Genomic DNA, 27,675 nt, shown 5'->3' on the forward strand with positions numbered 1-27,675 from the left:
TATTTCATAATGTATACATGTATCAAACAATCACATTATACCTTTAAAATATACACAATTTTGTCAATTATAACTCAATGAAGTGGGGGAAATGTGAAAAGAATTATACTTTTCTTGTAAGAATTTTTAATGGTTGCCCTACAGTCTACAATATACATTTTTGTGTTCTAAGTCCACCTTCAAATATCACTATATAACTTCACATGTAGTTCAGATAGCAGAGTACTCTCTTCTCCTGACTACTCCTTGTGACATTGCTGTCATTTATTTCATATATATATATATATATATATACACACACACACCCCTTATAATCACACATTGTGACAATTGTTGCTTTAAAAAAATTATGTTTTAGATCAGTTAAGAATATGAAAAATAAAATATTTAATTTTACTTATTCCTCCTCTGATAAACTGACATATCTCCAAGCCAAGTTTTTCCTTGGCTATGACAAAATATACTAGTAAGCCCATCAAAGGCATTCTTCCCTTCTGTCACTGTATGTTATATTTCTAGCATTTTTTGCATTGTGGCAAAATACTTATTACATAAAGTTTACCATTTTAATCATTTTAAATGTAAAATTCAGTAATATATATATTCACATCGTGCAACCATCACAACATAAAATCTTCATCAGAACTTTGTCATTACCTCAAATCGAAATTCTAAACCCATTAAAATATAACTCCCCATTCCTCCCTTTCTCCAGCCCCTAGTAACCACTATTCTATTTTTTGTCTGAGTCTAACCTCATAGAGTCATAGAGTTCTAGGTACCTCATATAAATGGAATTATATTCTATCCTTTTGTTTATGGCTTAGCATAATGGTTTAATGTTCTTCCATGTTATCAACTGAATTTATATCCCCACCCCAATTCTACCCCACCCTCCAGTACCTCACAATGTGGCTGCATTTAGACAGAGGCTTTGAAATGGTAATAAACGTAAAATAAGGTCATATAGATGGGCCCTGCCTTAATTCAGGCTGCTGTAACAAACTACTATAGACTAGATGGCTTGGGTTATTGGTGAGTGCCCCTGTCCTGGTTTACAAAAGGCCAGCTTCTTGCTATGTCCTCACATAGTGAAAAGAAAGCTATGTCTCTCTCTGTACTCTTCTTATAAGGGCACAAATTCCACTTATGAGGGCTCCACCTTCATGCCCCAATTAATTTCCCAGAAGCCACAACTCCAAATACTATCATATTGGGATTAGGGTTAACAAATGAATTTTATGGGGACACAAACTGTACATCACAAGCCCTAAGCCAGTATGACTGGCATCCTTGTAAGTAGAGGAGGTAAGGACACAGACACAGGAAAGACCACGTGAAGACAGAGGGAGAAGATGGTCACCTACAAGTCAAGGAGCGAAATGTCAGAAGAACACATGGTCTTGGATTTCCAGTCTCCAGAACTGTGAGAACATAAAAATGTGTTTGTTAAGCCACCCAGTCTGAGATACTTTCGTATGGCAGCCCTAGTAAGCTAACACAATTTAAGTCGTAGCATGTATCAGAATTTTCTTTTTTGAACCTGAACAACATCCCATTGTATGTATATGCCACATGTATATACGTATATGTATTGTTATCCATTCATCCATCAATGAATCTTTGGCTTGCTTCCACCTTTTGTCTAGCTTGAATACTGTTGCTATGAATATTGACATACACATATCTGAGTCTCTGACTTCAACCCTTTTGGGTATATACCTAGATGCAGAATTGCAGAATCATATTATATTCTAAGTTTAATTTCTGAGGAGCCACTATACTGTTACCTATCGTTGATGCACTATTTTACATTCCCACCAGCAATGCACCAACAGTTCCTCCATATCCTTGCCAACACGTGTTATATTCTGTTGTTGTTTTTTGTTTATTTATAATAGCCATATCAATGTATGTGGTTTCTCATTGTGGGGCTGACTGGCACTTTCTTAATTAGTGGCACTGAACATATTTTTGTGTTCTTATTTCCCATTTGTATATTTTCTTTGGAGAAAGGTGTTTCCACTTTTTAATTGGGTTGCTGGGGGGGTTTTGCTGTTGTTACCACATTGCAGGAGCTTTCAAACTTTTATCAGATTCTACCATCTCCTTTTTGATTTTTCCACTGCGTTCCCATCTCTCTGCTTCCATTACCTATCTGTTCTTGCATGTTGTCTACTTTTTCCAGTAGACTCTTTAATGTAGTAATCTCAGTGATTTTACATTTTCTGTCTGATAACTCCAACTGTGTCATGCCCGAGTCTGGTTCTGATGGCTGTGCTTTATCTCTTCAGACTATTATTTTTCTTGTGTTTTGGCATGTCTTGTAATTTTTTATTGAAAGACAGAAAAGTTGTATTGGGTAATAGAAACAAACAGACCTGTGGTGCGAGGATTTATAGCTAACAATTGGACTGTGTTAACATTTGCTCTAACTATGGGTACCAAATGTTTCAATTTCCTCTCATGTATTTTTGTATCCTCTTAATTACTCTCCCCCAGAGAGTCTGTGTTTTGCAAGTCCTTCAGTTGTAATTCACTGTTACTATGTAAGAACCGTGCTGTGGTATGGGGGAGAGGGAATTTAATATTCTAATGAAATCACTGAGTCTATGTCCCAGGTGTGTGACCTTTATAAGTGTCCCTGGCCCTTCTCCAATGGTATAACACCCCCTAACCCTCAACTCTCTTTCCTTGCTGCAGAATTCTCAATCTATTTCATTGAAGCCCTGACCCCTGTTGACACTCTGGTTTTTCCCTCCTTAGGTGATAGAAGGCTAAAGTGGGCTGGAGTGGGAATAATTCCTTCCCCTACTGAGGAGAAAGCTCTGACAAAATTATTTTTTTCTTGGTCTTGAAGAATATGCCTTTGGAGAAGGCTCTAGGTATATTCTATAATGACTGCCCCTCTCTGCCTCCACTAGAGCCATGAGGAATCTTTCTCAAATCTCCACCATGAGAACCTAGTGGGTTTCCTGGAAGTAAAGCTTTCAATGTGTCAGAGCTGCCCTAAAACTGGTACTCTCAGAATTGAGAAGTTTTTCTCTCTCAAAGTTTTCCATATTCAGCCTCCAGTAATTCATCAAAGTTACTATTTAAGTATTCCTATCAGCTTATGGCTCCTGTGGCTTCTGCACCTGGTAAGAAAATCTCAACTGTATTTCTGGAAGTGCCTGTCTCTCTTGATTTGGGAGGGACAGTGTGTCCAGTGACCTCAGTTGTCTGAAGGGTTCAGGGGAAAATCTGATTTTCATTTCCTTCAGCTTTTATTGTTAAAAGGACAGGAATGACAATTTTTAATCTCTTCACATGTTGAAACTTAAATAGCAGGTATTACAAAAGATTTTTAAACATGCTTGGTCTACTAATTCCATCATCTGTGTCATGTGAGTCTTCTATAGTGATTAGTTTTTATCCTCATTATAGGTCACATTTTTGTTCTTCTTGGCATTCCTGCTAATACTAGGCTGGGGGTATCAGATATTTCGAATTTTGGTATCTAGATACATTTCATTAAATATTTTTCACTGAAACAACCATAACCAGTTACAATTATTTAAATAAAAAAAACTTTTAAAGCCTCTGGATATTATCTTAATATATAGAAAAGGAAGAAAAATATCTTCAAGAATATCTATAAAATCTCAGTAGTGAGTTTCTAGAACTTGAGCCATGACCTATACTCCCTCTCTCCAGTCCTTCCTCATTACTCAGTGTTACAGAAGCTCCACTCTGGGTGGGTGTAGCTAAGAAGATGGATTCCCCCTACCCCGAGTTTCCAGTCAAGGGTTATGGTATCTCCTTGGGAGAGGCAAGCACTAGCACAGCTCACTGTCCCAGCTCCTTGTCACAGAGGCTAAATTCCAGGGAAGTGCATCCAAGAGGTTAGGGGCTTCCTTCTCCTCCCTCAGCCACCACTCATAGAGCAAAAGGTCTTTTCCAAGCATGGTAGGCTGAAAATACCAGGACCCTGATGCTCTCACCCCAACCCTACTCACAGGACAGGGGTCCCATATTGGTACAGGTAAGATGAGAAGACCAGAGGCTACTTCCCCAGCCCAGCACCTCCCACATAAAGCTGGGATATCGTCTAAGAGAAGAGGAGCCCTATATCCAGCTCCAGCTCTGAAGCAGTGGTACAGAGATCTTTTTCCCTAGCAGGGGAGAAACATGCCATAAAAAGAGAGCTCTTAAGCTTCAGCTTCCCCCCAAAGATCGGACTTTATTTTTAACATATTATGGGGAAGCTTCAACCTAAGCAGACTCTTGAAAGAAATGGAGATTTGGGCAGTAAACAATTAAGAGGAGACATGTAGTTCTATGACCACAGCAAGCTAAAGTATAGGCTAGCTAGTTTACCAAAGAAGACTAGCGAAAAGAGACAACTAAGAAAAGCTTTCCTGGGGTCAGAAAAAAAACCCTCAAAGGCTGGCTTCAAAAACTACTCCTGAAGAGAGGATCAGGCTGTGAAGCAATTTATGCCCCAGAACACTGTCACAAATGATAAGGCAATCAACAGGAAATGAGTCAAAATTACTAATCGCTGGGAATTAGCTAACAGTGGGGTGTGACACCAACGGAGGTAAACAGCTTAAAAGAGAAATCAGGGTAAGAAATAAAGGGGGCCTTGCTAAAACCACTGTCACCTAGGGTGACTGTGCACATGGCTAACACAATGTTTTCTGAGGAGTGACATCAGAGGTCACATCAGACACTGTAAGGGCAGACTTCAATAAAATAGTTCAGTCAAATCATTAAAACAAAAAGCAAACAACACAAAAAGCCCCATGGTGGGAGAATCAGTAGCCAGTGAGGCTACAGTATATCTAAAATACCCACTTCAAAAAAATTACAAGACAAGCAAAGAAATAAAATGTTACCCGTATGCAGGAAAAACAAGTAGTAGAAACTACCTGCGAGAGGGCCCGTATGTGGGAGCTAGCAGACAGTTCTGCAAAGCAGTGATTACAAATACGTTTAGAGACCTAACGGTAACCATGCTAAAGGAGGGAGAGGAGATATGATGACAATGTCTCAAGAACAGAGAATACCAATAAGGAGAAAGACATGATAAAAGGAAATTCTGGAGTTGAAAAGCACATTATCTGAATGAAAAATTCACTAGAGTGGCTCAACAGTAGATTTGAACTGGCAGAGAAATCAATGAACTTGAAAGATGAATTGTGTCAAATTATATAATCCAAAGAACAGAAATGAATGGAACTTCAGAGAAATGTGGGACACCATTAAATGTATCCCCTATGCATAACTGCATAATGAGGTACCAGAAGAAGAGGATAGAGAGAAAGCAGCAGGAAAAAAATCTGAAAAAATAATAACTGAAAACATCCCAAATTTGAGAAAAAAAATTTATCTACACATCTACAAAGCTCAATAAATTCCAAGTAGGATAAACACAAAGAGATTCACACCAAGATACATCAGTTAAATTATGTATGTTAAAGCTAAAAACAAAGAGAAATCTTTGAAAGCAGTAAGAGAAAAATGACTTATCACATAACAAGGGAATCCACACAAGATTAACAGCTAAATTTTCATAAGAATATCCAGTAGTTAGCGATCAAGTACTTCCTGCTCTGGTTGGTGTTAAATGGATACTCACAAAACTTGCTACCATTTCTGGGTTTGGCTTCAAGTGCCCAATGATTAAAGCCAATGCTTCTAATATTATCAAAGAAATGGCATAAAATATACTGCATCACTTTATCCTCTTGGTTACATTTCTTCAGATGAAGGTATTCACTTTATTGCCCATGCAGTGCAACAATGGGGAAGGAAACATTATATTCTCTATTAACTTCAAAGTAATGGTTTATTAAACAATTGTAATGGGCAACTAAAACATCTGCTTCAATAGACAGGTGGTGACAAAGGACCAAAGGACTGGTCTACAAACCTTCGGTGTTGTGCTTTGCAACTTAACATGAGGGGATTAAGGATGGGTCTTGATTTGATAAATTACTATGCTTTTGTGTTAGTATTTGGTAGATGGAATAGATTGTCTTAGATAAGCTGCAATAAATAGACTTGGTGGCTTAAATAACAAACATCTGTTTGTCACAGTTCAGGAGCCTGGAAGTCTGAGAGCAGGGTGCTGACACGGAGAAGAGAGCTCTGGTCTCTGCACCTTCCTATAAGGGCATTAATCCCATCATAGGGGCTCCATCCTAACCTCATCTAAACCTAATTATCTTCCAAAGATTCCACACTTCAAATATCATCACACTAGGGAGTAAGGCTTTAAAATACGAATTTTCAGGGGACACAAACATTCAGTCCTTGGCATAGGGAGTGAAAAAGGAATTTATGTACAATTTATCCCTATTTCACAATTTTCTTTTTCAAAGCCAGATCTGGAAGTCCCTATAGTGGGGCTAAAATTAAAGTCCAAGACCCTGGAAACATTCCAAAACCAAAGCCTATGTCTATTACTGTGATTAATGGCAAGAATTCCAAAGGGATTGATGGTTTGGATAATCTTTATTTTACCAAGCTGGGCCTGACTATGCACATTTGCTGCCTACTGGAAGGGATAGCTGTATTTCTCTGTCCTTATACAACCCAACCCTTTTGATCGGGAATGACCTCAGAAGGAAGCCCTGGTCATCTCATTTTGTGACCATCACTATCGCTATCACTATCAATGACATCACCGAGAAATGTTTATTTTAAACTTAATGATATAAATGGGGGCAATGTGAGATTGTTGCTAAATGGAGGGGAGCCAATAAGCAACTGTTACATTAGGGAAGAATCTAAGATAACTCTGGTGCACTAAGAAAGGCTTAGAACAAGTGTATAATATTCTCTTAGTTTAGATTCAGATGCCCTTTGGGGCCATACAGATTATCAGGTATGGAATATGTGGCTGAACCACACTGACTCCATTTTGTCAGCTCTATCTTAGGCCTGCAGTCCTATCGTCTTCCCTTTTCTGCATGACTGAGCTTTAGCCTAATTCACAAGGAATGCATCTACACCAAATGACTTCCCTATCAACTATTTCACCCTTGCCTTCATCTGATATGAAAACTATAAACAAGCCTTTTGCTGATGCAGATGGTTTCCTTCCCACACACACATACATACAGACAAGAAAGCTTAGAAAATTTCATGAATCTCCAATGTTCTAGAAAAGACAGAACCAGATTCAGACATAGTAGGCAGGCCATGCTATATCTAGCATCAAGCTGTTAGAGCAAAGCCAACAGAAGGAGGACAGTCACTCAAACAAACAAAAAAAAAAAAAAAAAAAGGGAAAGTGGACAGGCCCAGAGCAGGTTTAGCTACTGTCTTCTAACAGAACTCACCAGCAATAATGGATTCTGTTACATAGACTCATATATATGTACCACATAGCTCAGAGACTGGTCACACATACTGGTGGTGACCACAGAATTCAAGTTATTCTTCCATTTTAAAAACATCACATTCCACAGTGAGTTTGTAAATATTCTTACATATTTTCTAAACAATTTGGTATTACATATAATACAAGTTTCTAGTACAACAGTTCTACTTGAGAATTTTATCTTCAATTCTGAAACTGATACATTTCCTCAGAAAAAAACTTATCTACAGCAAACTCAGTATTTGTTAAAAAGTGTTATTTATCAGTTTATCAAAATGTAAGATTTTAGTCTAATCTTAATTATCTGATGTTTAATGAAGTTTACTTTGCAGAAAAGGCTTTTTTGTATTTTTCCCTGAGGTTTCTGATTTTTATTTAATGTTTCTGATCATTCAGGAATACTGACAGACATTTTTTCTGCCATGTAATGTCTCTGATATACAATGATAGGTTAAATTCTTATACAGTCTTCTGACATTTATTATATTCATAGGGTTTCACCCAATTCTAACAGAGAGTTGGCTAAGCTATGTGCACTTAACCAATATACCAAAATCCTTACAGCCAAACAGTAAAAATTTAATTTTTGCTTAAAAAAAATTGGTAAAGGTCTATCAGTGGAGATTCCTTTCACCCAGTTATTGACTCTACCTTCTTCCATCCTGTGCTCTACCATGTTCAATACACAGCACTCAAGTCTGCCATGGATAGCTCTCCATTCCAGTAAAACACAGGACAGGAAGAATTTAAGGTGATTTATTAAGGCCAGACTTAGCTTAAACGTAACAGCATCACACTCTATGATCAGCCCCACCCAGATGAAGGAAAGACAAGCTATATACCCAGTGGAAAAGGAAAACAGTTAAGGGAAATAACTTGCCAGTCCATGTGACATGGGGTCCTCTACTGTGCTGTCTAACAAGGTATAACTCCCTTCAGAACTTCCCAAATTCACTACATGCAAGCGTTTTCTTTCTGGTGTGCATTCTGGTGTGATGCACTCTAAGAGCTGCCTTACGGACAAAGGCTTTTTGGCATTCATAACATTCATAGGGTCTCTCCCCTGTGTGAATTCTCAGATGTACCCCAAGAGTTGAATTTTGGGAAAAAGCTTTCCCACATTCATTACACTGATAAGGTTTCTCTCCTGTGTGAATTCTCTGGTGTGCACTAAGGTGTGACTTTTGGGAGAAAGTTTTCCCACATTCATTACATTTGTAGGATTTTATACCTGTGTGAATTCTCTGATGTACCCTGAGGGTTGAATTATGGCCAAAAGGTTTCCCACATATATTACATTCGTAAGGTTTCTCCCCTGTGTGAATTCTCTGATGTGCACTAACATACGACTTCTGGGAGAAAGTCTTCCCACATTCATTACATTCATAGGGTTTCTCCCCTGTGCGAGTCCTCAGATGCGCTCTGAGGTGCGATGTCTTAGAAAAAGTTTTCCCACATTCACTACACTCATAGGGTTTCTCCCCTTTGTGAATTCTCTGATGTGCCCTTGAGGGCTGAATTATCAGCGAAAGTTTTCCCACATTCATTACATCCATAAGGTTTCTCCCCGGTATGAATTCTCTGATGTGCACAGAGGTGCGTCCTTTGGGAGAAAGTTTTCCCACAGTCATTCACATCCATAAGGTTTTTCTCCTGTGTGAATTCTTTGATGGACAATAAGGGCTGCCTTATAGACGAAAGCTTTCCCACATTCATTACATTCGTAAGGTTTTTCCCCTCTGTGAATTCTCTCATGTCCACTGAGGTATGATTTCTGGGAGAAGGTTTTCCCACATTCACTACATTCATAGGGTTTCTCACCTGTGTGAATCCTCTCATGTGCTCTGAGGTGTGTCTTCTGGGAAAAAGTTTTCTCACATTCACTACATTTGTAGAGTTTCACCCCAATGTGAATTTTCTGATGGACTCTGAGGGCAGAATTATGGGCAAAGGTTTTCTCACAGTCATTACACTCATAGGGTTTCTCCCCTGTGTGAACTCTCTGATGTGCTCTGAGGGCTGAACAATGGGCAAAAGTTTTCTCACAGTCATTACATTCAAAGGGTTTCTCTCCTGTATGAATCCTCTGATGTATATTGAGGTGTGTCTTTTGGGCAAAAGTCTTCCCACAGTCATTACACTCATAGGGTTTCTCCCCTGTGTGAACTCTCTGATGTGCTCTGAGGGATGAATTATGGGCAAAAGTTTTCTCACAGTCATTACATTCAAAGGGTTTCTCTCCTGTGTGAATTCTCTGATGTCCTCTGAGGGTTGAATTATCAGCAAAAGTTCTCTCACAGTCACTACATTTATAGAGACTGACTCCAGTAAGAGTTCCAGGATAATGTATGGGATGCGAATTTGAGCAAAAGGAGTTTCCACATTCCTTACATTCATAGGATCTCTCCCCTGGGTGGATCCTCTGATGCTGAATGAGGTGTGCTTTATGGTAAAAGGACTTCCTGCACTCAATACATTCAAATGACTTCTGTCCTGTGTCACAATGCTGATGTACACGGAGGGCTGAGTTCGGATGGGAGGCTTTCCCACATTTATCACACTGGTAGAATTTCTCTCCTGTGTGAGTTCTCCGATGTACTGTAAGGTCTAATTTCTGGTAGGAGGCATTTGTAAATCCATTATAAACACAGAGTTTACCTCCAGTTTGTGTCTTCTGAGGTACTACACGGGCAGAGCTGTGGCTCAAGTTTCCTTCCCTCTTACTGCTTTCAAGAGCACCTTGTCCTGTAACAGTTCTCTGAGGCTGAGTGGGGAGTGAACTCCTGCCCCAACTATTCCCACCTTCATTACCTTCACAGTGTGTCACAGCTGTGTGAACCTCACCGCACTCCCCAGCAGTGCTTCTGTCGCAGGACTCACCACATTCATTAAGATCAAAGCATTTCTCCTTTCTACCAGTTCTCCTGTGGTTAAAAAGAGTTGCTTTATCACAGTTTTCCATAAATTCATTATCCTTACAGGACTCCTCTTCTGTTTGTGAACTCTCAGCTGTAACACAGGCAGCCTTCTTGCGCAAAACCTTTCCAAATTCACTGCATTCAAAAGATTGCTCCCGAGTTTGAAAGGTATGATGATCTTTCATGTAACCGAGGGCCTTCACGTTTCTGTTATATTCAGAAGCCTGCTCTTTAGTAAGAGTTTTCTCATGCTGAATAACCAGCTGCAACTTTTCACACACATTCATGGAATCAACCTTCTTTCTGGAAGAGTTTCTACCACTAATAATTAATTCAGAAACAACTGGCAAATTCATTCTACATGAGTCAGAGTTACAGGCCATTTTTCCTAAAGAATTTTGAGTTATACAGAGATTAAATGGTTTCTCTAAAACTTTCTGCTGTTCTTTACTTAATATTTTGTTATCAATGAGTATTACTTGCCACAGAGGTTTCTCTTGCTTTTCCTGGTTCCCCTCAATGTGGACATCAACTCTGTAACATCCTAAAATGAGAAAAATTGAAAACATGAGTCCTACATTTCTTATGGAGAGAAACTTAAGGTCGTATGTTATGTTACACACTGTACCCAACTGTTTCTGGTCATGTTTCCAAAGCTTAATAATTCACACATAAACAGAAAGACACACACACACTCTCTCCTCATCCATGTTGTTTAAAAAAAAGAAAAATAGGTATTATTTCCAGGGCTGGCCAAGATGGAGCAGCCGGGTCCAACCTCTTCCAATTAAAAATTCCTGGACCAAACAGGGAAAAAATTACCAAAACAAATGAAGATGCTACAAGAGAAAATGAAGGTGGACTTTAGGACTATAAGAAATGACAGAGTAAGAAGTTCAAGGCTTTTCTTTCTGTGTTCCGTATATTTTATACGGGGTACTGTAGTGCTGGATAAACCTGCAAAACAAACCCAACGACAAGAGCTCCAAGAAAAGCTTGTTCCTTCTAGCCAAATGTCAGAGAGGAAAGGTGGTACAATGGAAGAGAAAACCTTTTTGACTATACCCAATACTAGGGAAAAAAAAAAAAAGATCTGCAATCTGTTACCTAAGCTTCCACTTTAAGAAACTAGTTAAAAAGAAGTTGAAGCTAAGGAAAGGCAAAAATAAAGTTTAGAGAAGACAATAAAATTGAAAACAGGGAAAAATCAATCAGACCAAAGTTTAGTTTTTTTGAATATATTTTTCTTTTTAAATGATAAAAGCCAGCAGAGAAAAAAGCCCCCATTATCAGTATCAGAAAGAAATGCAAAAGGGGATATAACTACTGACACACCAGACATTAAAGAGATAACAGAAGAACATTAAGAGAAACTCTATGTGCATTAGTCTGACAAATCACATGAAATGGACAAACGTCTCAAAAAATTAAAAACAAAAACAAAAACCAACTACAAGTAAAATGGCATAACCTCAAGAGATCAGTATTTATTTAAGAAACTGAGTATGTGGTCAAAAAATATGTAGTTCCAGAAAACAGCTTCAGGACCAGAAGGTTTTAACTAGTGATTTCCACCAAACATTTAAGTAAGAAATTATACCAAATTTACATAATCTCTTCTAAAAAATACAAGATAAGGAACTATTTCCTAAACAATTTTATGAGGCCTGTATTATCCTCACAGCAAAACCAAACAAAAACAGTTTAAGAAAAGAAACCTAGGGACCAAAATCCCCCATGACACAAGTGCAAAAATCCTGGAAAAAGAAAAAAAAAAGGAGCCAAAGGACACAGCAATATACAAAGATAGTAAATCACAATCAAGTGGGATTCATCCCAAGAATGCAAACTGTTGGGAGTATTTTTTTAAAATCAATCAATATAATCCATAATATTAATCATCTACGGGTTTAAAACCACAAACTCATGAATTAAGGCAAAAATATTTCACAAGATTGAAAATCCAATCACTAACCTAATAAAGGGAATCTACACAAAAAGCCTACAGCTAACATATATACTTTACAAGTGAGAAAGTGAATGCTTTAACCCTAAGACTTGGGAGAAAGACAAGGGTGTTTACTCTCAGCACTTCTACTCAATCAATGCAATAAGGCAAGAATAAAAATGAAGACAGAGAAAGTCTACGCAGAAACCACATAAAGATCTTCAAAAAAGCTCCTTGAACTAGTAAGTTTTACAATGGCAAAATACAAAGCCAATATACAAAAATCCAATCATATACAAACAATGACCAACTGGAATTTGAAATCAGGTAAATGATGATTTACCATAGTACGAAAGAAGAAAGGAAGAAAGAAGGAAAGAAGGAAAGAAAGAAAGAAAGAGAGGGAGGGAGGGAAGGAGGAAGGAAGGAAGGAAGGAAGGAAGAAAAGAAAGGAAGAAAGGAAGAAAGGAAGAAAGAAAGGAAGGAAAGAAAAGAAAGAGAAAAACTTGGTATTTGAATGCTGAAAACCACTGATAAAAGAAATAAAAGAAATCCTAAATAAATGGAAAAGTGTATGTTGTTTATGGATTGGAAGACTGAATATTGTTAAGATCATCTTCATTCTTTCCAACTTTCATCATCTTACGTTTGTTTTATATACATGTACTAAATATATAAGCACATATTTAACTGTACTTAGCAGATAGGATTAGAAAAGAAAACAGCTCCATCTTTCCCCTGGTTAATACTTTTTATATCTTATTGATTCCCTCCTTAAGCTGGTTTATAAACAAATTTTCCTTATCATCATATAGAATATTTCTAGTTTTGCTCTGATAATCAGGTTTTTAAGCTACCTGAATGAAATTTTTTGTTTGATCCACCAGGTAACCTCAGGATTCTTTCTCTACTGTTCTGTGGGGATAGTGCCACCTGTCAAAGACCAACTTATCTATATAGCACATTTTTTCTTGTGCTTTCTTTACTGTTCTCTAATTTATTAAACTATCCCACGCCCAGCTCCACACCACTTAACTACCCTGAGCATTACATAAAGCTTTCATATCTGGAAGAGCAAGTCTTTCCCACATCGCTCTCCTTTATGAATAAGATTTAGTTTGATATTGCATTAAATCTTTACAAATATATCCCCACTTGTATTTATTATTCAAATTCTTCTTTTGTTTTGGGGGTAAAGTTTTATCTATTAGATTTCTATTCTAAGAACCATTCTAAAATTTCTGTTTCCTAGTTTATTAATTTTTAATTTCACTTTCAAGTTCTTCTGTTTTCACAAGTATATACTTGTTAGTTTTTAATTTAACATAAATATGAGACTAAAAATTTACCTATTAACTAATTTAGCTATATCCTAAGGTTTCTAATAAGTACACTTATTATTTTATAAATGTCATGCAATTTTGGATTTGATTTCCTTTTATATACTATTGCTTAAAGACATAATTTTTAATGTTTCCATGCCAAAGAATTTGTTTACTCATTTTATCAGTTTCTAGATTTATCAAATATGTTAAGAGAGTATTATCTGTGGTGACTTTAAATTTCTTGGATTTACTGGGGTATTCTTTTTGGACTAACCATATTTTCACTCTTATGATTATATTCCATGGGAACTTGAAAGGCTTGTTATTTGACTTCAGCATACACATACACAAGTATTTATTTCACTTTAACACAATTATCACTTATATCCTCTGTAAGAATACTTATTTAATATCCACAGCATCTATTATTTAATCAGATGAGAAATAATCTCCTACTCCTATTGATTTTTAAGTTTTTAGTACTCCATTATTTTGTGATCACTGGTAACATATTTTTTGGTGCAGGCATTCAAATGCTGAAAGGGTTACTTTAACCTTGAGCTAGAAGGTCTCCAAGTTAATGCACTGCCTGAATTCAAACTTGAATGGTAACAGAACATGAAACCCTAAATTTATTTTCACGTAATAACTTTTATTATCCTTTTATTACAATCTTTCTAAGATACTTATTGAGAATACCCCTTTGAGCCAATCAGTATAATCCAGTTATTTACATTTAGTGACTAGGAGATAGCCTTGATCTAAATTACATCAATCTTTATGTTACGCTATCTCTTCAAATGGCTTCATAACATAAAATGCCAATATGCACACTGAAGGTATATTTATTTACTTTAAGAATTATTTTGTAATTATAACTTTCAAAATTCCTGGAATTATTTATTAGTTTAGTCAAAGGTCAATAAGCAGATGAAAGATGCTTCACAGCATTACTGGTCAGGGAAATTGTTATGGACAATTTGTTAAATATGCTGAAGCCCTAACCCCCAGTATTTGGAGATAAGGCCTTTAGGGAGGTAATTAAGGTTAAATGAGTTCATATGGGTGGGGTCCCGATTCTGTAGGACTGCTGTCCTTTTAAGAAGACGACACATCAGAACTTTCTCCACGCATGCACAGAAGAAAGGCTACATGAGAACACAGTGAGGAGGTCATCCGAAAGCCAGGAAGAGAAGCCTCACAAAAAAAATCAACCCTGTTGGCACCATGATCTTGTACTTCCAATATCCAGAACTGTGAGAAATAAATTTCTGTTGTTTAATCTATGGTATTTTGTTACGCCAGTCCAGCTTTACAAAAATTGCAAATCAAAACCTTAATGACATACCACTTCACATCCACTATGATGGCTAGAATAAAAGAAGTCAAGTAAGTGTTGGTAAAGACAGGGAGAAATCAGAACCCTTACATGTTGTCATCAAGAATGTAAAACAGTGCAGCCACTTTGGAAAAACCTGGCAGTTCTCAGAGTTACCATATAATCCAGCAATTTGACTCCAAGGTGTATAAACTCAAGATAAATAAAAGTATATCTACATGCAAACATTTGTTAATAAATATTTATGTCAGCATTACTCAATCACAGACAAAAGCTGAAATCCCAAATGTCTACAGACTGATAAATGGACAAACAAATATGGTATATCCAGACAACGAAATACTGTTTTGCCATAAAAAGGATGAAGTAGTGATGAGATGCGTGCTACATTATGAACCTTGTAATGCTAAGTGAAAGACACCAATCACAAAAGACCACATAATGTGTGATTCCACTTATATGAAATGTCCAGAATAAATTAATCTATAGAGACAGAACATAGATTAGTGGCTGCTAGGGCTGAAGAGGACACGGGATAGGGAGGTGGTAGCTGAAGGGTACAGTGTTTCTTTTTGAGGTGAAGAGAGCTGACAGGTGATGTTTACACAAATCCATGAATCTATTAAATGCCAGTGAAATGTACACTTTAAATGGGTGACTTATATTATATATGAATTACATCTTAATAAAGCTGCTTCAAAGGAAAAAAAAAGCTTTCAAAGTGTTCCCTTCAATGTCTGAATACCCCAGGTGTTTCCTTCTGTCGGTGCTCACTCACCTGGATACCTCTGGTTTAGGGATTCTTCCTCTAAGGACCAGGGTTCTTCATCTTGTTCCAACTTGACAATCACCTCAGGTGTGGGAAAGCAATACCCTGCAAACATAACAACTGAAGCTATACATACAGACCAGATCCATGGGCTTTTTAGTTTCCCAAGGTGGACCAAAATGAATGTGCTCATTTGAAGTTTTCAACGGGAACACAAATGACCCATTGTTTCTGTTTCTCTCAAGGTTTCAGTTACCTTAGAAATCTTACTCAAAAGCCTAAACAATATTAATCTCTATAAAAGGTCCATTTGTTTTTGCTAATTTTAAAAAAAGGAAATGTATTCCAGACGGAGTCACTTGGTAAAGTCTGCTCACCCACTGAGATGAGATGGCTGTAGTTCTCCAGCATCACATCTCTGTACAGGGTCCTCTGAGCAGGGTCTACATACTGCCATTCATCCTGGGTGAACTCCACAGTCACGTCTTCAAATGACACTGAACCCTGAAACAACAAATTTTGTTCAAAAGTTCAGGATTAGGTGACAAAGAAAACACCCTTGAAAACTACTGCTTCTCCTGTTTACTTCTAAGGCTCTAAAACAAATCATTATAAAGGATGCCTATCTTTGACCTAATTTGTCTTTAACTTTGGAGTTACTCGATTAGGTACAAAGATTTTTAACTTACCATGATTCATTTAAAAAGTTTAGAAGTTACAGATCTTTTTTAAGATACAAAAATTAAAAGTAAACAGACTTCTTACAACTTTTCTGCTATATCCCAAGAGATTATCCTGGGTATTCTAGAGATTTCTAGAATGGTCAATCCCTCCTTGGACATCATCACTGTAAATAATGGGAGACACATTAGAGATACACGTAAGTCGTGGAGATAGTATACATGTGGGACCTTATGTATAAGTAAATGTATAGAATTCATGAAGAGCAAAGAATAATTTACCAAAGACCAGTATGAAAAAATACTATCTACACTGAACTAGCTGATATAGGGATAGGTATATAATCAGAGAGCAGAAGGATCCACAAATCAAAAGTACACAATAGCGTCACAAAAAACAAAAAGAAACCAAGATTATACAAAAGAAAATCATCAAACCACAAAAAGAGAAAGAAAGGATCAAAGAGGAAATAACAAATCAACTGGAAAACTAAGTTCAAAATGGCAATAAACACATCTATCAATAATTACTGTAAATGTCAACGGACTGAATGCTCTTATCAAAAGAAACTGAGCGGCAGGTTGGATAATAAAACAAGAGCCTACAATATGCTGCCTACAAGAGACCCACGTTAGGCAGAAGAACACACACAGACTGAAAGTGAGAGGATGGAACAAGATAATTCATGCAAATAGAAACAACAAGAAAGCAGGAGTAGTAACACTGATTTCAGACAAAATGGACTTTAAAACAAAGGCCATAAAGAAGGACACTATATAATGATTAAAGGAGCAATACAGATGAGGATATTACACTCGTTAACAAAAATGCACCCAATGTAGGAGCACCTAAATACATAAAGCAAACACTAAAAGACATAAATGGAGAAACTGACGGGAACACAACCACAGTAGGAGATTTTAACACCCCATTAACATAATTGGAGAGATCTTCCAGACAGAAAATAAGTAAGGCAATGGAGACACTAAATGACACAATAAAACAGTTGGACTTGGTTGATATTTTTAGGACATTACATCCCCAAAAAAGATATACATTCTTTTCAAGTGTGCATGGAACATTCTCTATGATAGATCTATACTCAGGCACAAAAGAAGCCTCAAATTTAAGAGGATAGAAATTATTCCAAGCATCTTTTCTGATCACAATGCCATGAAACTAGAAATCAACCACAGAAAAACAAAGGAGAAAAAATAACAGCATGGAGATTAAACAACACGCTACTAAGAAAACAATGCATCAATAATGAAATCAAAGAAGAAATTAAAAAATATTTTGAGACAAATGACAATGAAAACACAACCACAGAAAATCTATGGAATGCAGCAAAAGCAGCCCTGGCCTTCCTTGAAAAAGAACAATCTCAAACAATCTAATCTACCATCTAAACGAATTAGAAATAGAAGAGCAAAAAACCCCAAAAGTCAGCAGAAGGAAGGAAATAATAAAGATCAGGGAGGAAATATATAAAATAGAGATTAAAAAAAAAGAAAAAAAAAACAATCAATTAAACCAAGAGCTAGTTTTTTTGAAAGAGTAAAACAAAATTGACAAACCTCTGGCCAGGCTCACCAAGAAGAAAAGAGAGAACACAAATAAACAAAACAAGAAAAGAAAAAGGAGACATTACAACCAATACACAGAAATACAAAAAACCTAAGAGAGTATTATGAAAATCTACATGGAAATAAACTGGATAACCTAGAAGAAATGGACATGTTTCTGGAAACGTACAGTTCACCAAGACTGAATCAGGAAGAAACTGACCACCTGAACAGGCCAATCACTAGAAATGAAATCGAATTAGCAATACAAAGCCTCCCTGCAAACAGAAGTCCAGGATGAGATGGCTTCACTGGGGAATTCTACCAAACATACAAAGAACTCATACCAGTTCTTCTCAAACACTTCCAAAAAACTGAAAAGGAACAAGTACTCCCAAACTCACTCTATGAAGCCTTTATCACCCTGATACCAAAACCAGACAAAGACACTACCAAAAAAGAAAATTATATGCTAACATCACTAATGAACATAAATGCAAAAATCCCCAACAAAATATTTGCAAACAGACTCCAACAGCACATAAAAAAGATCATACACTATGATCAAGCTGGATTCATCCCAGGGTCACAAGGATGGTTCAACATACGCAAATCAATCAACATGATACACCACATCCACAAAAGAAAAGACAAAAACCCCATGATCATCTCAATAGATGCAGAAAAAGCATTTGATAAAATTCAACATCCATTTATGATAAAAACTCTTACCAAAGTGGGTACAGAGGGAACATATCTCAACATAATAAAAGCTATTTATGACAAACCTATATAGCCAGCATAGTACTCAACAGTCAAAAACTGAAAACCTTCCCACTAAAATCTGGGAGACGACAAGGTTGCCCACTCTCACGACTTCTATTAAATATAGTCTTGGAAGTCCTAGCCACAGCAATCAGGCAAGAAAAATAAAAGGGATCCAAACTGGAAAGAAGAAGTAAAATTGTCACTATATGCAGATGACATGATACTATATGTAGAAAACCCTAAAAGCGCCACACAAAAACTACTAGAGCTAATAAAAGAATTAAGAAAGGTAGCAGATACAAGATTAACATACAAAAATCAGTTGCATTCCTTTACACTAACAATGAATCAAAAGGAAAAGTAAAGAAACAATCCCTTTTAAAATTGCACCTAAAACAATAGAATACTTAGGAATAAATCTGACCAAGGAGGTGAAAGACTTATACAAGGAGAACTACAAAACACTGATTAAGGAAATTAAAGAAGACCCAAAGAAATAGAAAGATATCCCATGCTCTTGGATTGGAAGCATCAGTATCATTAAAATGCCCATACTGCTTAAGGCAATCTACAGACATAATGCGATCCCTGTCAAATTACTCAGGACGTTTTTTACAGAACAGGAACAAACGATCCTAAGATATATGTGGAATCACAAAAGACCCAGAATTGCCAAAGCAGTACTGAAGAAAAAGAACTAAGCTGGAGGAATAATCCTCCAGACTTCAGACAATACTATAGAGCTACAGTAATCAAAACAGCATGGTACTGGCATAAAAACAGACATATGGATCAATGGAACAGAACAGAGCCCAGAAATAAATCCACAGGCCTATGGACAATTAATCTTTGACAAAGGAGGCAAGAACATACAATGGAATAAAGACAGTCTCTTCAGCAAGTGGTGTTAGGAAAACTGGACAGCTACACATAAATCAGTGAAGTTAGAAAATTCCCTCACTCCATACATATAAATAAACTTAAAATGGCCTAAAGACTGAAATATAAGACAAGACACAATAAATCTCCTAGAAGAAAACAAAGGCAAAACATTATCTGACATAAATCTCAGCAATGTTCTCCTAGGGCAGTCGTCTACCCAGTCAATAGAAATAAAAGCAAAAATTCAGATAAGAAAAAAAAAAATGAGACCTAATTAAACTCATAAGCTTTTGCACAGCAAAGGAAACCATAAGCAAAACAAAACAACAACTTATGGAATGGGAGAAAATATTTGCAAACAATGCAACTGACAAAGGCTTAATTTACAGAATATATAAATAGTTCATACAACTTTATAACAAGAAAACAAACAACCCAATCCAAAAATGGGCAGCAGATCTAAACAAGCCAATTCCCCAGTGAAGACATACAAATGGCCAACAGACATATGAAAAAATGTTCAATATCACCAATTATCAGAAAAATGCAAATCAAAACTACAATGAGGTATCACTTCACACCAGTCAGAATGGCCATCATTCAAAAGTCCACAAAAGATAAATGCTGGAGAGGGTGTGGAGGAAAGGGAACCCTCCTACACTGCTGGTGGGAATGTAGTATGGTGCAGTCATTATCGAAAAACAGTATGGAGAGTTCTCAAAAAACTAAAAACAGACTTACCATATGATCCTGCAATCCCACTCCTGGGCATGTGTCTGGAGGGAACTCTAATTCGAGAAGATACATGCACCCCAATGTTCATAGCAGCACTATTTACAATAGCCAAGACATGGAAACAACCTACATGTCCACTGACAGATGACTGGATAAAGAAGTTGTGGTATATTTACACAATGGAATACTACTCAGCCATAAAAAGAATAAAATAATGCCATTTGCAGCAACATAGATGGACCTAGAGGTCATCATTCTAAGTGAAGTAAGCCAGAAAGAGAAAGACAAATACCATATGATATCACTCATATGTGGAATCTAATAAAAAAAGAAATGAAAAGAAAAAAAGAGGACACTAATGAACTCATCTAAAAACAGAAACAGACGCACAGACATAGTAAACAATTTTATGGTTACTGGGCGAAAGAGGGTGGGAAGGGATAAATTTGAGAGTTTGAGATTGCAAAGGTTAACCACTATATACAAAATAGATAAAAATCAAATTTCTTCTGTATAGCACAGGAAACTATATTCAGTATCTTATAGTAACGTATAATGAAAAAGAATCTGAAAATGAATATACGTATATATATGCATGACTAGGACATTATGATGTACACCAGAAACTGACACATTTGAACTGACTATACTTCAAGGAAAAGAGAGAGAGAAAAAAAAAGAAAACTATCTACACTTAAGTAGCAGATATAGGGACAGGGATATAATCAGAGAGCAGAAATAGCAAACAATCTGACAACTACTTTCTTGTGTAGGTCCCATCTAGTGGTATGAGAAGCTTCTTGAATGCTGCCGCCAAACACTGATATTTGGGGGAAAAAGGGAAAAAGTGGGTTAGAAGTTTCAGCGAGACAGATCTGTTCATGTGGCTACTAAAAGGCTGTAGAAAACAACGCTGGAAATGTCCCTTAAATGAATACACACCTGGTTTTAGACCACAGAAAGGAGGTCTAGGGTGAAGACAAGCATTAAGAAGTTCATAGCAATTTAGGTGGTAACTGAAGTTGTCAGGAGCAATTAGATAGCAACTTGAGCACATACAGATTGAGGAAAGAAAAATACCAAAAACAGCATTTAATAGATATTTAACATAAAGAGGCTGGAAGGAAAAAAAAAAAAAAAGGTAGGGGCCACAAAGCCAGAGGAAAAGCAGTTTTCTGGAGGGTAATAATACAATCATGAGAGGGTAGAGTCTTAGAAACTGAGAAAAGGGAAAGTTTCCATGGAAAAGATTTCAAGAGGCTGGAAGGAGGGAGAAATGAGGAGTAGCTATTCACTGGGTATAAAGTTTCAGTTATACAGAATCATTAAGTTATACAAAATCATTACAATCTGCTGTACAGACAAGACTGTACTGTACACATAAAAATGTACTGAGGTAGCTCTCATGCTAAGTGTTCTTATCACAATTAAAAATAGAAAGAAATGGAACTAGATTAAGAAATAAGAGGACAGAAACAGCCTTTTCCCAGTGTTATTTATCCAATTACTTATTCATTCACATTTTCAGTATTATTGAGTAAATACCTCCTCTGTGTGAAGCTCAATGTTAGGAGTTGGTAACGAAAATAAACAAATAAAAGAACAGGAACACTTCCCATAAAATTTTATTCTAATCTAAAAAAAAAAAAAGATCTGTTAACTGTATTTCCCAAAACAAAACAAAAAAATTAATGAGAAAAGTGACACTGTTTTCATTTTTGCCCATCTCTCTAGTATCTGGTTGAATAAAAATCAGCTGAATTCAAAAAATTAGGCAAATAAATGATATAAGTGACAATGATGAAGTAGGGATCTAAGAAAATTCTTTCCTCCATAAAATCAATTTTAAAAAGGGCAAAAATTATAGAAATTAATAAAGGCAACCTAGGGAATACTTACACAAGGGGAAAAAAAAAAGGCTGAAACACACTAAGAAAGTGATACCTTTCAACTTATCCTGTCCTGTCCCTCTCTCTCCAATGCTGAAGTGCTTTAAGAACTAGCCTGCAAAAGCAGTTAAAATGAGCAGCCTGGTAACTACTAGAGTTCTGTCAAAGACTCACTCCAAGAAAACGCATTATTTGGTCTGTTTGGAGGTCTTTATTCGAGCTAACTCAGAGTCATATAGTGCAAAAAGTCTTATCCCCAGAGGCATTTGTCAAAAGCACTCAAAGGCATTTGTTTAACTTACTACCTGAGGCAATGGGTAACAGCTGGGGCAAACAATGGCATCATCAAAAAGCTTAAAAGGAAAAGCTGGAGAATGAGATGTCTATAAAGGTTCCGAAAAACTCCCACATATTCCTGAGAGCCTAGAAGGCCATATACATGCATGGAGCTGTGCGTATGCCCAGTGCTGGGCATGCTCAGGAAAGATGTGAGCAGGCCCTAAGCTCTCACCTCTAGGTGACCTTAAGGTTTGGTGTGAAAGCTGATGCAGAGTTGTAAACTGCCTGCATGACCACTGAAAGAATGCCCTGACATGCACACAAGCCCCTTACCAAAAACTTGGGAGACTTACTGGTTCCAGGCACTTAAGGAAACTTCTGTAGAGACTTCAACTGCCTCAGTGACAGGCTCTACAGAATTAATTCATAAAAGTCACCACACAAATAAATTTCAAACATGACCACTATGGAGGGGAGAAATTTGGATTCCCAGAGTTGCCACATTATTTTATTTAAAATGTCCAATTATCAAGACAAGAATAAATTGAGACACATATGCAGGAAAAAGTGTAATCAACAGAAACTGCTCCTGAGGAAGCAGATGTTGGATTTACTAGGTGGTGACTTTAAATCAGCTATTTTAAATATAACTAAAGACCTAAAGGAAACAATGTCTAAGGACTGAAGGAAAGGATGAGAATGATATTTCCCTAGATAAAGAATATCCATAAAGATACAGAAATGATTCAAAAGAACTAAATGGAAACCCAAGAGTTGAAAGTACAAAAACTGAAAAAGAAACTTTCAGTAGAGGGGTTCAACAGTAGATTTGAGCAGGTGGAAGAAAGTATGAACAAACTGGGCAATATGCCCATTGAAATTATGCAGTATGAAAAACAAAGAGAAAATAAGGACAAAAAGTAAAATATGGGATAGCATAAAGTTTACAAACATATGCATAATGAGAGTCCCAGACAGAGAGGAGAGAAACAGTCTGAAAGAATATTTGAAAAAATACTGGCCAATCAGTCTCCACATCTGATGAAAAGCATCAAACTACATATCCAAGGCAGGGAGGGTATAGCTCAAGAGGTAGAGCAAGAGGTCCTGGGTTCAATTCCTAGTACCTCCTCTAAAAATAAATCTAATTACCTTCCTCCACACCGCAATCAAATAATTAAATACTACAATAGTAATCTACATATCCAAGAAACTCAACAAACTTCGAGTAACGTAAACATGGAGTAAGAGATCCACACCTAGACACATGATGATCAAACTGTCAAAAAGGCAAAGACAAAGGGACAATACTGAAAGCACTAAGAAAGTGACTCATCATGTACAAACAGTAGGAAAAGCTGATTATTAATCAAAAACCTGAGGACAGAAGACAGTAGTATAACAGATTCAAAGTGCTGAAAGAAAAAGAAAACCTTCCTAGATAAACAAAACCAGAACTCACCACAGGCAAAACTGCCCTGTAAGAAATAATACAGGGAGTGGCTAAGAAAATCTGTACAGACAGAAAGTAGGCTAGTGGTTTCCTGGGGCCTGGGGGTAGGGAGTGCAATGGAGTTGCAGGAGGGAATAGCTAAAGCATATACAGTTGCTTTTTAAGGTAATGAGAATGCTCTGAAATTGACTTTGGTGTTGTGTGCACACATCTGGGTGCATACTCAAAAAAACTGAATTTTGTACTTTAAATAAGGCTGAAGTAATGTGAATTGAGTATCAATTAAGCTTTTTTTTTTTTTAATGAGAAAAGACAGTCATTCCGAGGCAAAAGAGACGATTAAAGGGCCAAGGGTGGAAATGGGATGAGCAGTGGAAAAGGACAAGGGAAACCAGATGACTCCATGAAGACATCAGCAGGGGAAGGACAGAGTCCGTGGAGGGTGTCACAGACACTAGGGGAGAAACTTTGCAGAATGGTAATACGAGAAGTAGAGGCAAGTGATACAGAAAAGTTAACCAGGGAAAGGATTAGACAAAACCCAATGGATCTGATTATAATCAAGTCTTTGGTCACTGGAGATCACAGGTAAGTGAGAGGAATCAAGGCATCATGCAGAGGTCTCAGTGTGAATGGAAAGAAAGGGCTGAAACATTTGAAAGACAACAAACAGAATTTTAAACTCTCTGCTGAGCTACCCAAGTACCATGAGTACTCAAGATATCTATGGAGAGTAAATTTAAGGATATTCAGTTGATTCGTCAGAAAAAAATGTCTAACTTAACCTCTGTGTTTGAGTTTCTCAATAGTAGAATTGACTGAGTTCACGTTTAGCATTACACCTTCTACTTTTATTGAAGAGCAAGTAAAAGCAACATTCTACATTATCTTCGGGTTGTTACTGGGATGTTAACTAAATCACTTACTTGAAGAACAACAAAAGATATTTTTTATCTTCAATTGTCTTTACATTCAATAAGGAATCATTTGGCTTTATTTTCTCACCAATGTCAACCTTTAAAGAAGTATTCTGTGTCTGACATGAACACTGACACGGCTATCAAAAACCTCAAATAAATCTGGAGCTCCAATTTGATAAATCTGTAATATCAGAGGTCCTGCTTATTTATATCCACATGCCACCTTTGCTCTGCTATTCATCTGTACAGGTGACCCTTGAACTACCCTGGGGGGGTGGGGGGTGGGCAGGTTAAGGGTGCCCAACCTCTGCACAGATGAAAATCTATGTATAACTTACAGTCGATCCTCTGAATATGTGGTTCCGCTGTACCTGTGGTTCCATGTCTGCAGATTCAACCAACTACACACTGCGCAGTACTGCAGAATTTACTGTTAAAAAAATCCACGTGTAACTGGCCCTAAGCAGTTCAAACCTTTGTTCAAGGGTCAACGGTATTTCTAGATCTTCTCTGAATGCATCTTATCCATTTCTATTTCTGCTTTTCCATGTTAATGTACAGACACTTAAGCCCTTACAAAATCCACTGCAAAACAAACAGGTCATTAAAAACTGAACTCACCTGACGTACGTCCATTTTCTACTGCTCCCGGGAAAATGTAAAGAACTGTGAAGGTTCAGCTGGAAAGGAGAGAAGAGAAAAGGGGTCATGAGAAACCTCATCTCCTATATTCATCTGTCTAACAATCTCACAGCACCGACTGGAGCAAAGGCTTCCCTACGGGAGAATGTTCCTTTTGACATTCCTGAGAAGGGACAGGGAACACCACACACAGGTAGCGCCACCTGAACATGAGCACCTCTGATAGGACGATGTGGTCTCAACCTTGCATTTTCACTACGGCAAACAGCTTTCTTTTTCCTATAAATTAAAGCTTTATGCAAGGTTATACTGTATAGCACAGGGAAATATATACAAGATCTTGTGGTAGTTCACAGTAGGAAAAAAAAATGACAATGAATTTAATTATGTTCGTGTATAACTGAAAAATTGTGCTCTGTGCTGGAATTTGACACAACACTGTAAAATGACTATAACTCAATAAAAAAAGTTTCCAAAAAAAGAAATAAAAATGCTCAATAGTCCCCCCCAAAAAACCTTTATGTTTCCTTCTAATAATTAACAACAATAATATAAACAACCACAACAAAACTGAAACAACAGAGGTTTAAACAAATTCAGGTACCACAGGCGACATCCTCTACCTTCGTTAAACGTAATGTTGTCAAAAAACTACTTCGGCTGGGTTGTTAATCAAGTTCTTTTTGAGTTTATACCATGAGTTAGAGCTGAATAAAAATGGAATGTATTATGCAAAAAATATATATTTTAATCCTTTGTTCTAAAAAGGATGCAATTTTTTAAAAAGATATTTTAATAACATGGTTATAGTACTTATCTTTGTTAAGTAAACATCATTGTGCTTGGTTCTGCTCTGTGTGACTATAACCATTCGTTTCAGACCCAGTATTTTGGGGCTTCTATAAATGGCCAATACAGAAATCTCTTCACCCACTATCATTTTATTATTATCTCTGTTCAGGAACATAGGTAATTTTTTTCTATGTTATTGTCCATCACCAAATGTGGCATCTAATTATTCTCATGGTGTGAGTGCAGCTCAGTTTCTGGAAAGAGTGAGGGGAGAGTGAAGGGAATGGGGTGCTGTCTATGATTTCATCAGCTCTGGCTGCTTATATTTTGCCTGGACATCATATCCTCACTAGCCATCCAGTAAAGAGCCTTTTCCGGTGCGGCCTGACGGTCAGACATCTCTCTCCACCCCAGGTTACCACCTTCTGCAAGTCGGTCTACACTGTCCACTGTCACAGTCTGTGATGGTTTCCACATGCGATGACATCACCAAGTCTGACTCACCAAATTTCAGTCATGCTATACAGGGATCAAGAACTGTTTCTGATGGAGCAACTCAAGATCTGCCCCTTTCTAGAACTTTCTGCCTCTGCTCTGAAGCTCTGGTGAGGTGTCTGTCAGATGAGCTGTTCTTCCAAGTGGCAGTTATTGTTGCGACTCCCTCTTTCCTATCTTAGAAGAGCTACTTTACTCCAGAGGGGCCAAAGAAACAAATTCACTTATTTGAAACCTTCATCCAACACTAGAAATCGGACTCTTTTGGAATTCACTAAAAATGTACCATCTATTATGCAGCCATTAGCTGCGTTCAACTACCACACCTGAAGTCAAAATAATATTTTGAATGTACCTAATTGAATGTATCAGTAAAATTAACTTCACCCTTTTTACTTTTTACTGTTGCTACTGAAAAATTTTTAATTACATTTTGTTTGCATTGTCTTTCTATTGGCCAGCAGCATTGCATTAGATTATTAGACTGCTTTTGAGAATGGAGACAGATTGGACAGTTCAGGAACTTTCAAGAGCCTCACTCTGACCAGGGGCTCTGCGAGGAACCCACAAATCCCAGTACATATCTCCCACATGCTGAGATCCTGTCTGCAGTCACTTCACAACCATGTCTTTGGGAATTTGGAGACAGGCTGCCCAGAGCTCTTAAGTTTGCAACTCGGTAGGGGGCAGGGAGGGTATTAGGAAGAGCAAGAGACAGGGAGTAAAATCTATTTGTATTTGCAACCTCTCACCTACCTACCAGCTTGTGTCCTGGAGTATGTATCATTCCGCCCACTTGAAATTCCTTTCATTAAAAAAAAAAAAAAGGCATGTTTATAACAAGCAGACTTATGAGGGTTATGAGGGTTAAACGAAACGCCAAAGGGAACAGTGTCTTATGAC

At 37.1% G+C, this 27,675-nt stretch overlaps 2 protein-coding genes across 2 annotated transcripts in view; both read right to left on the minus strand.

The window, feature by feature from the left end:
- LOC102511492 (NUT family member 2G) overlaps positions 1–27,675 on the minus strand; it is a 113,421-nt gene that overhangs the window by 62,668 nt on the left and 23,078 nt on the right. The gene's annotated exons all lie outside the window — the stretch shown is intronic.
- LOC102523873 (zinc finger protein 658) lies at positions 529–26,073 on the minus strand. The gene is given in 7 exon segments (XM_032477383.1): positions 529–8,880; positions 8,882–9,004; positions 9,006–10,834; positions 15,681–15,776; positions 16,049–16,175; positions 25,465–25,523; positions 26,063–26,073. Coding segments are annotated over 6 exon segments (2,763 nt in total). The 5' UTR covers positions 25,480–25,523; positions 26,063–26,073; the 3' UTR covers positions 529–8,307.

Source organism: Camelus ferus, chromosome 4 (assembly GCF_009834535.1).
Source record: "Camelus ferus isolate YT-003-E chromosome 4, BCGSAC_Cfer_1.0, whole genome shotgun sequence".
In the NCBI taxonomy this organism is placed as follows: Eukaryota; Metazoa; Chordata; class Mammalia; order Artiodactyla; family Camelidae; genus Camelus; species Camelus ferus.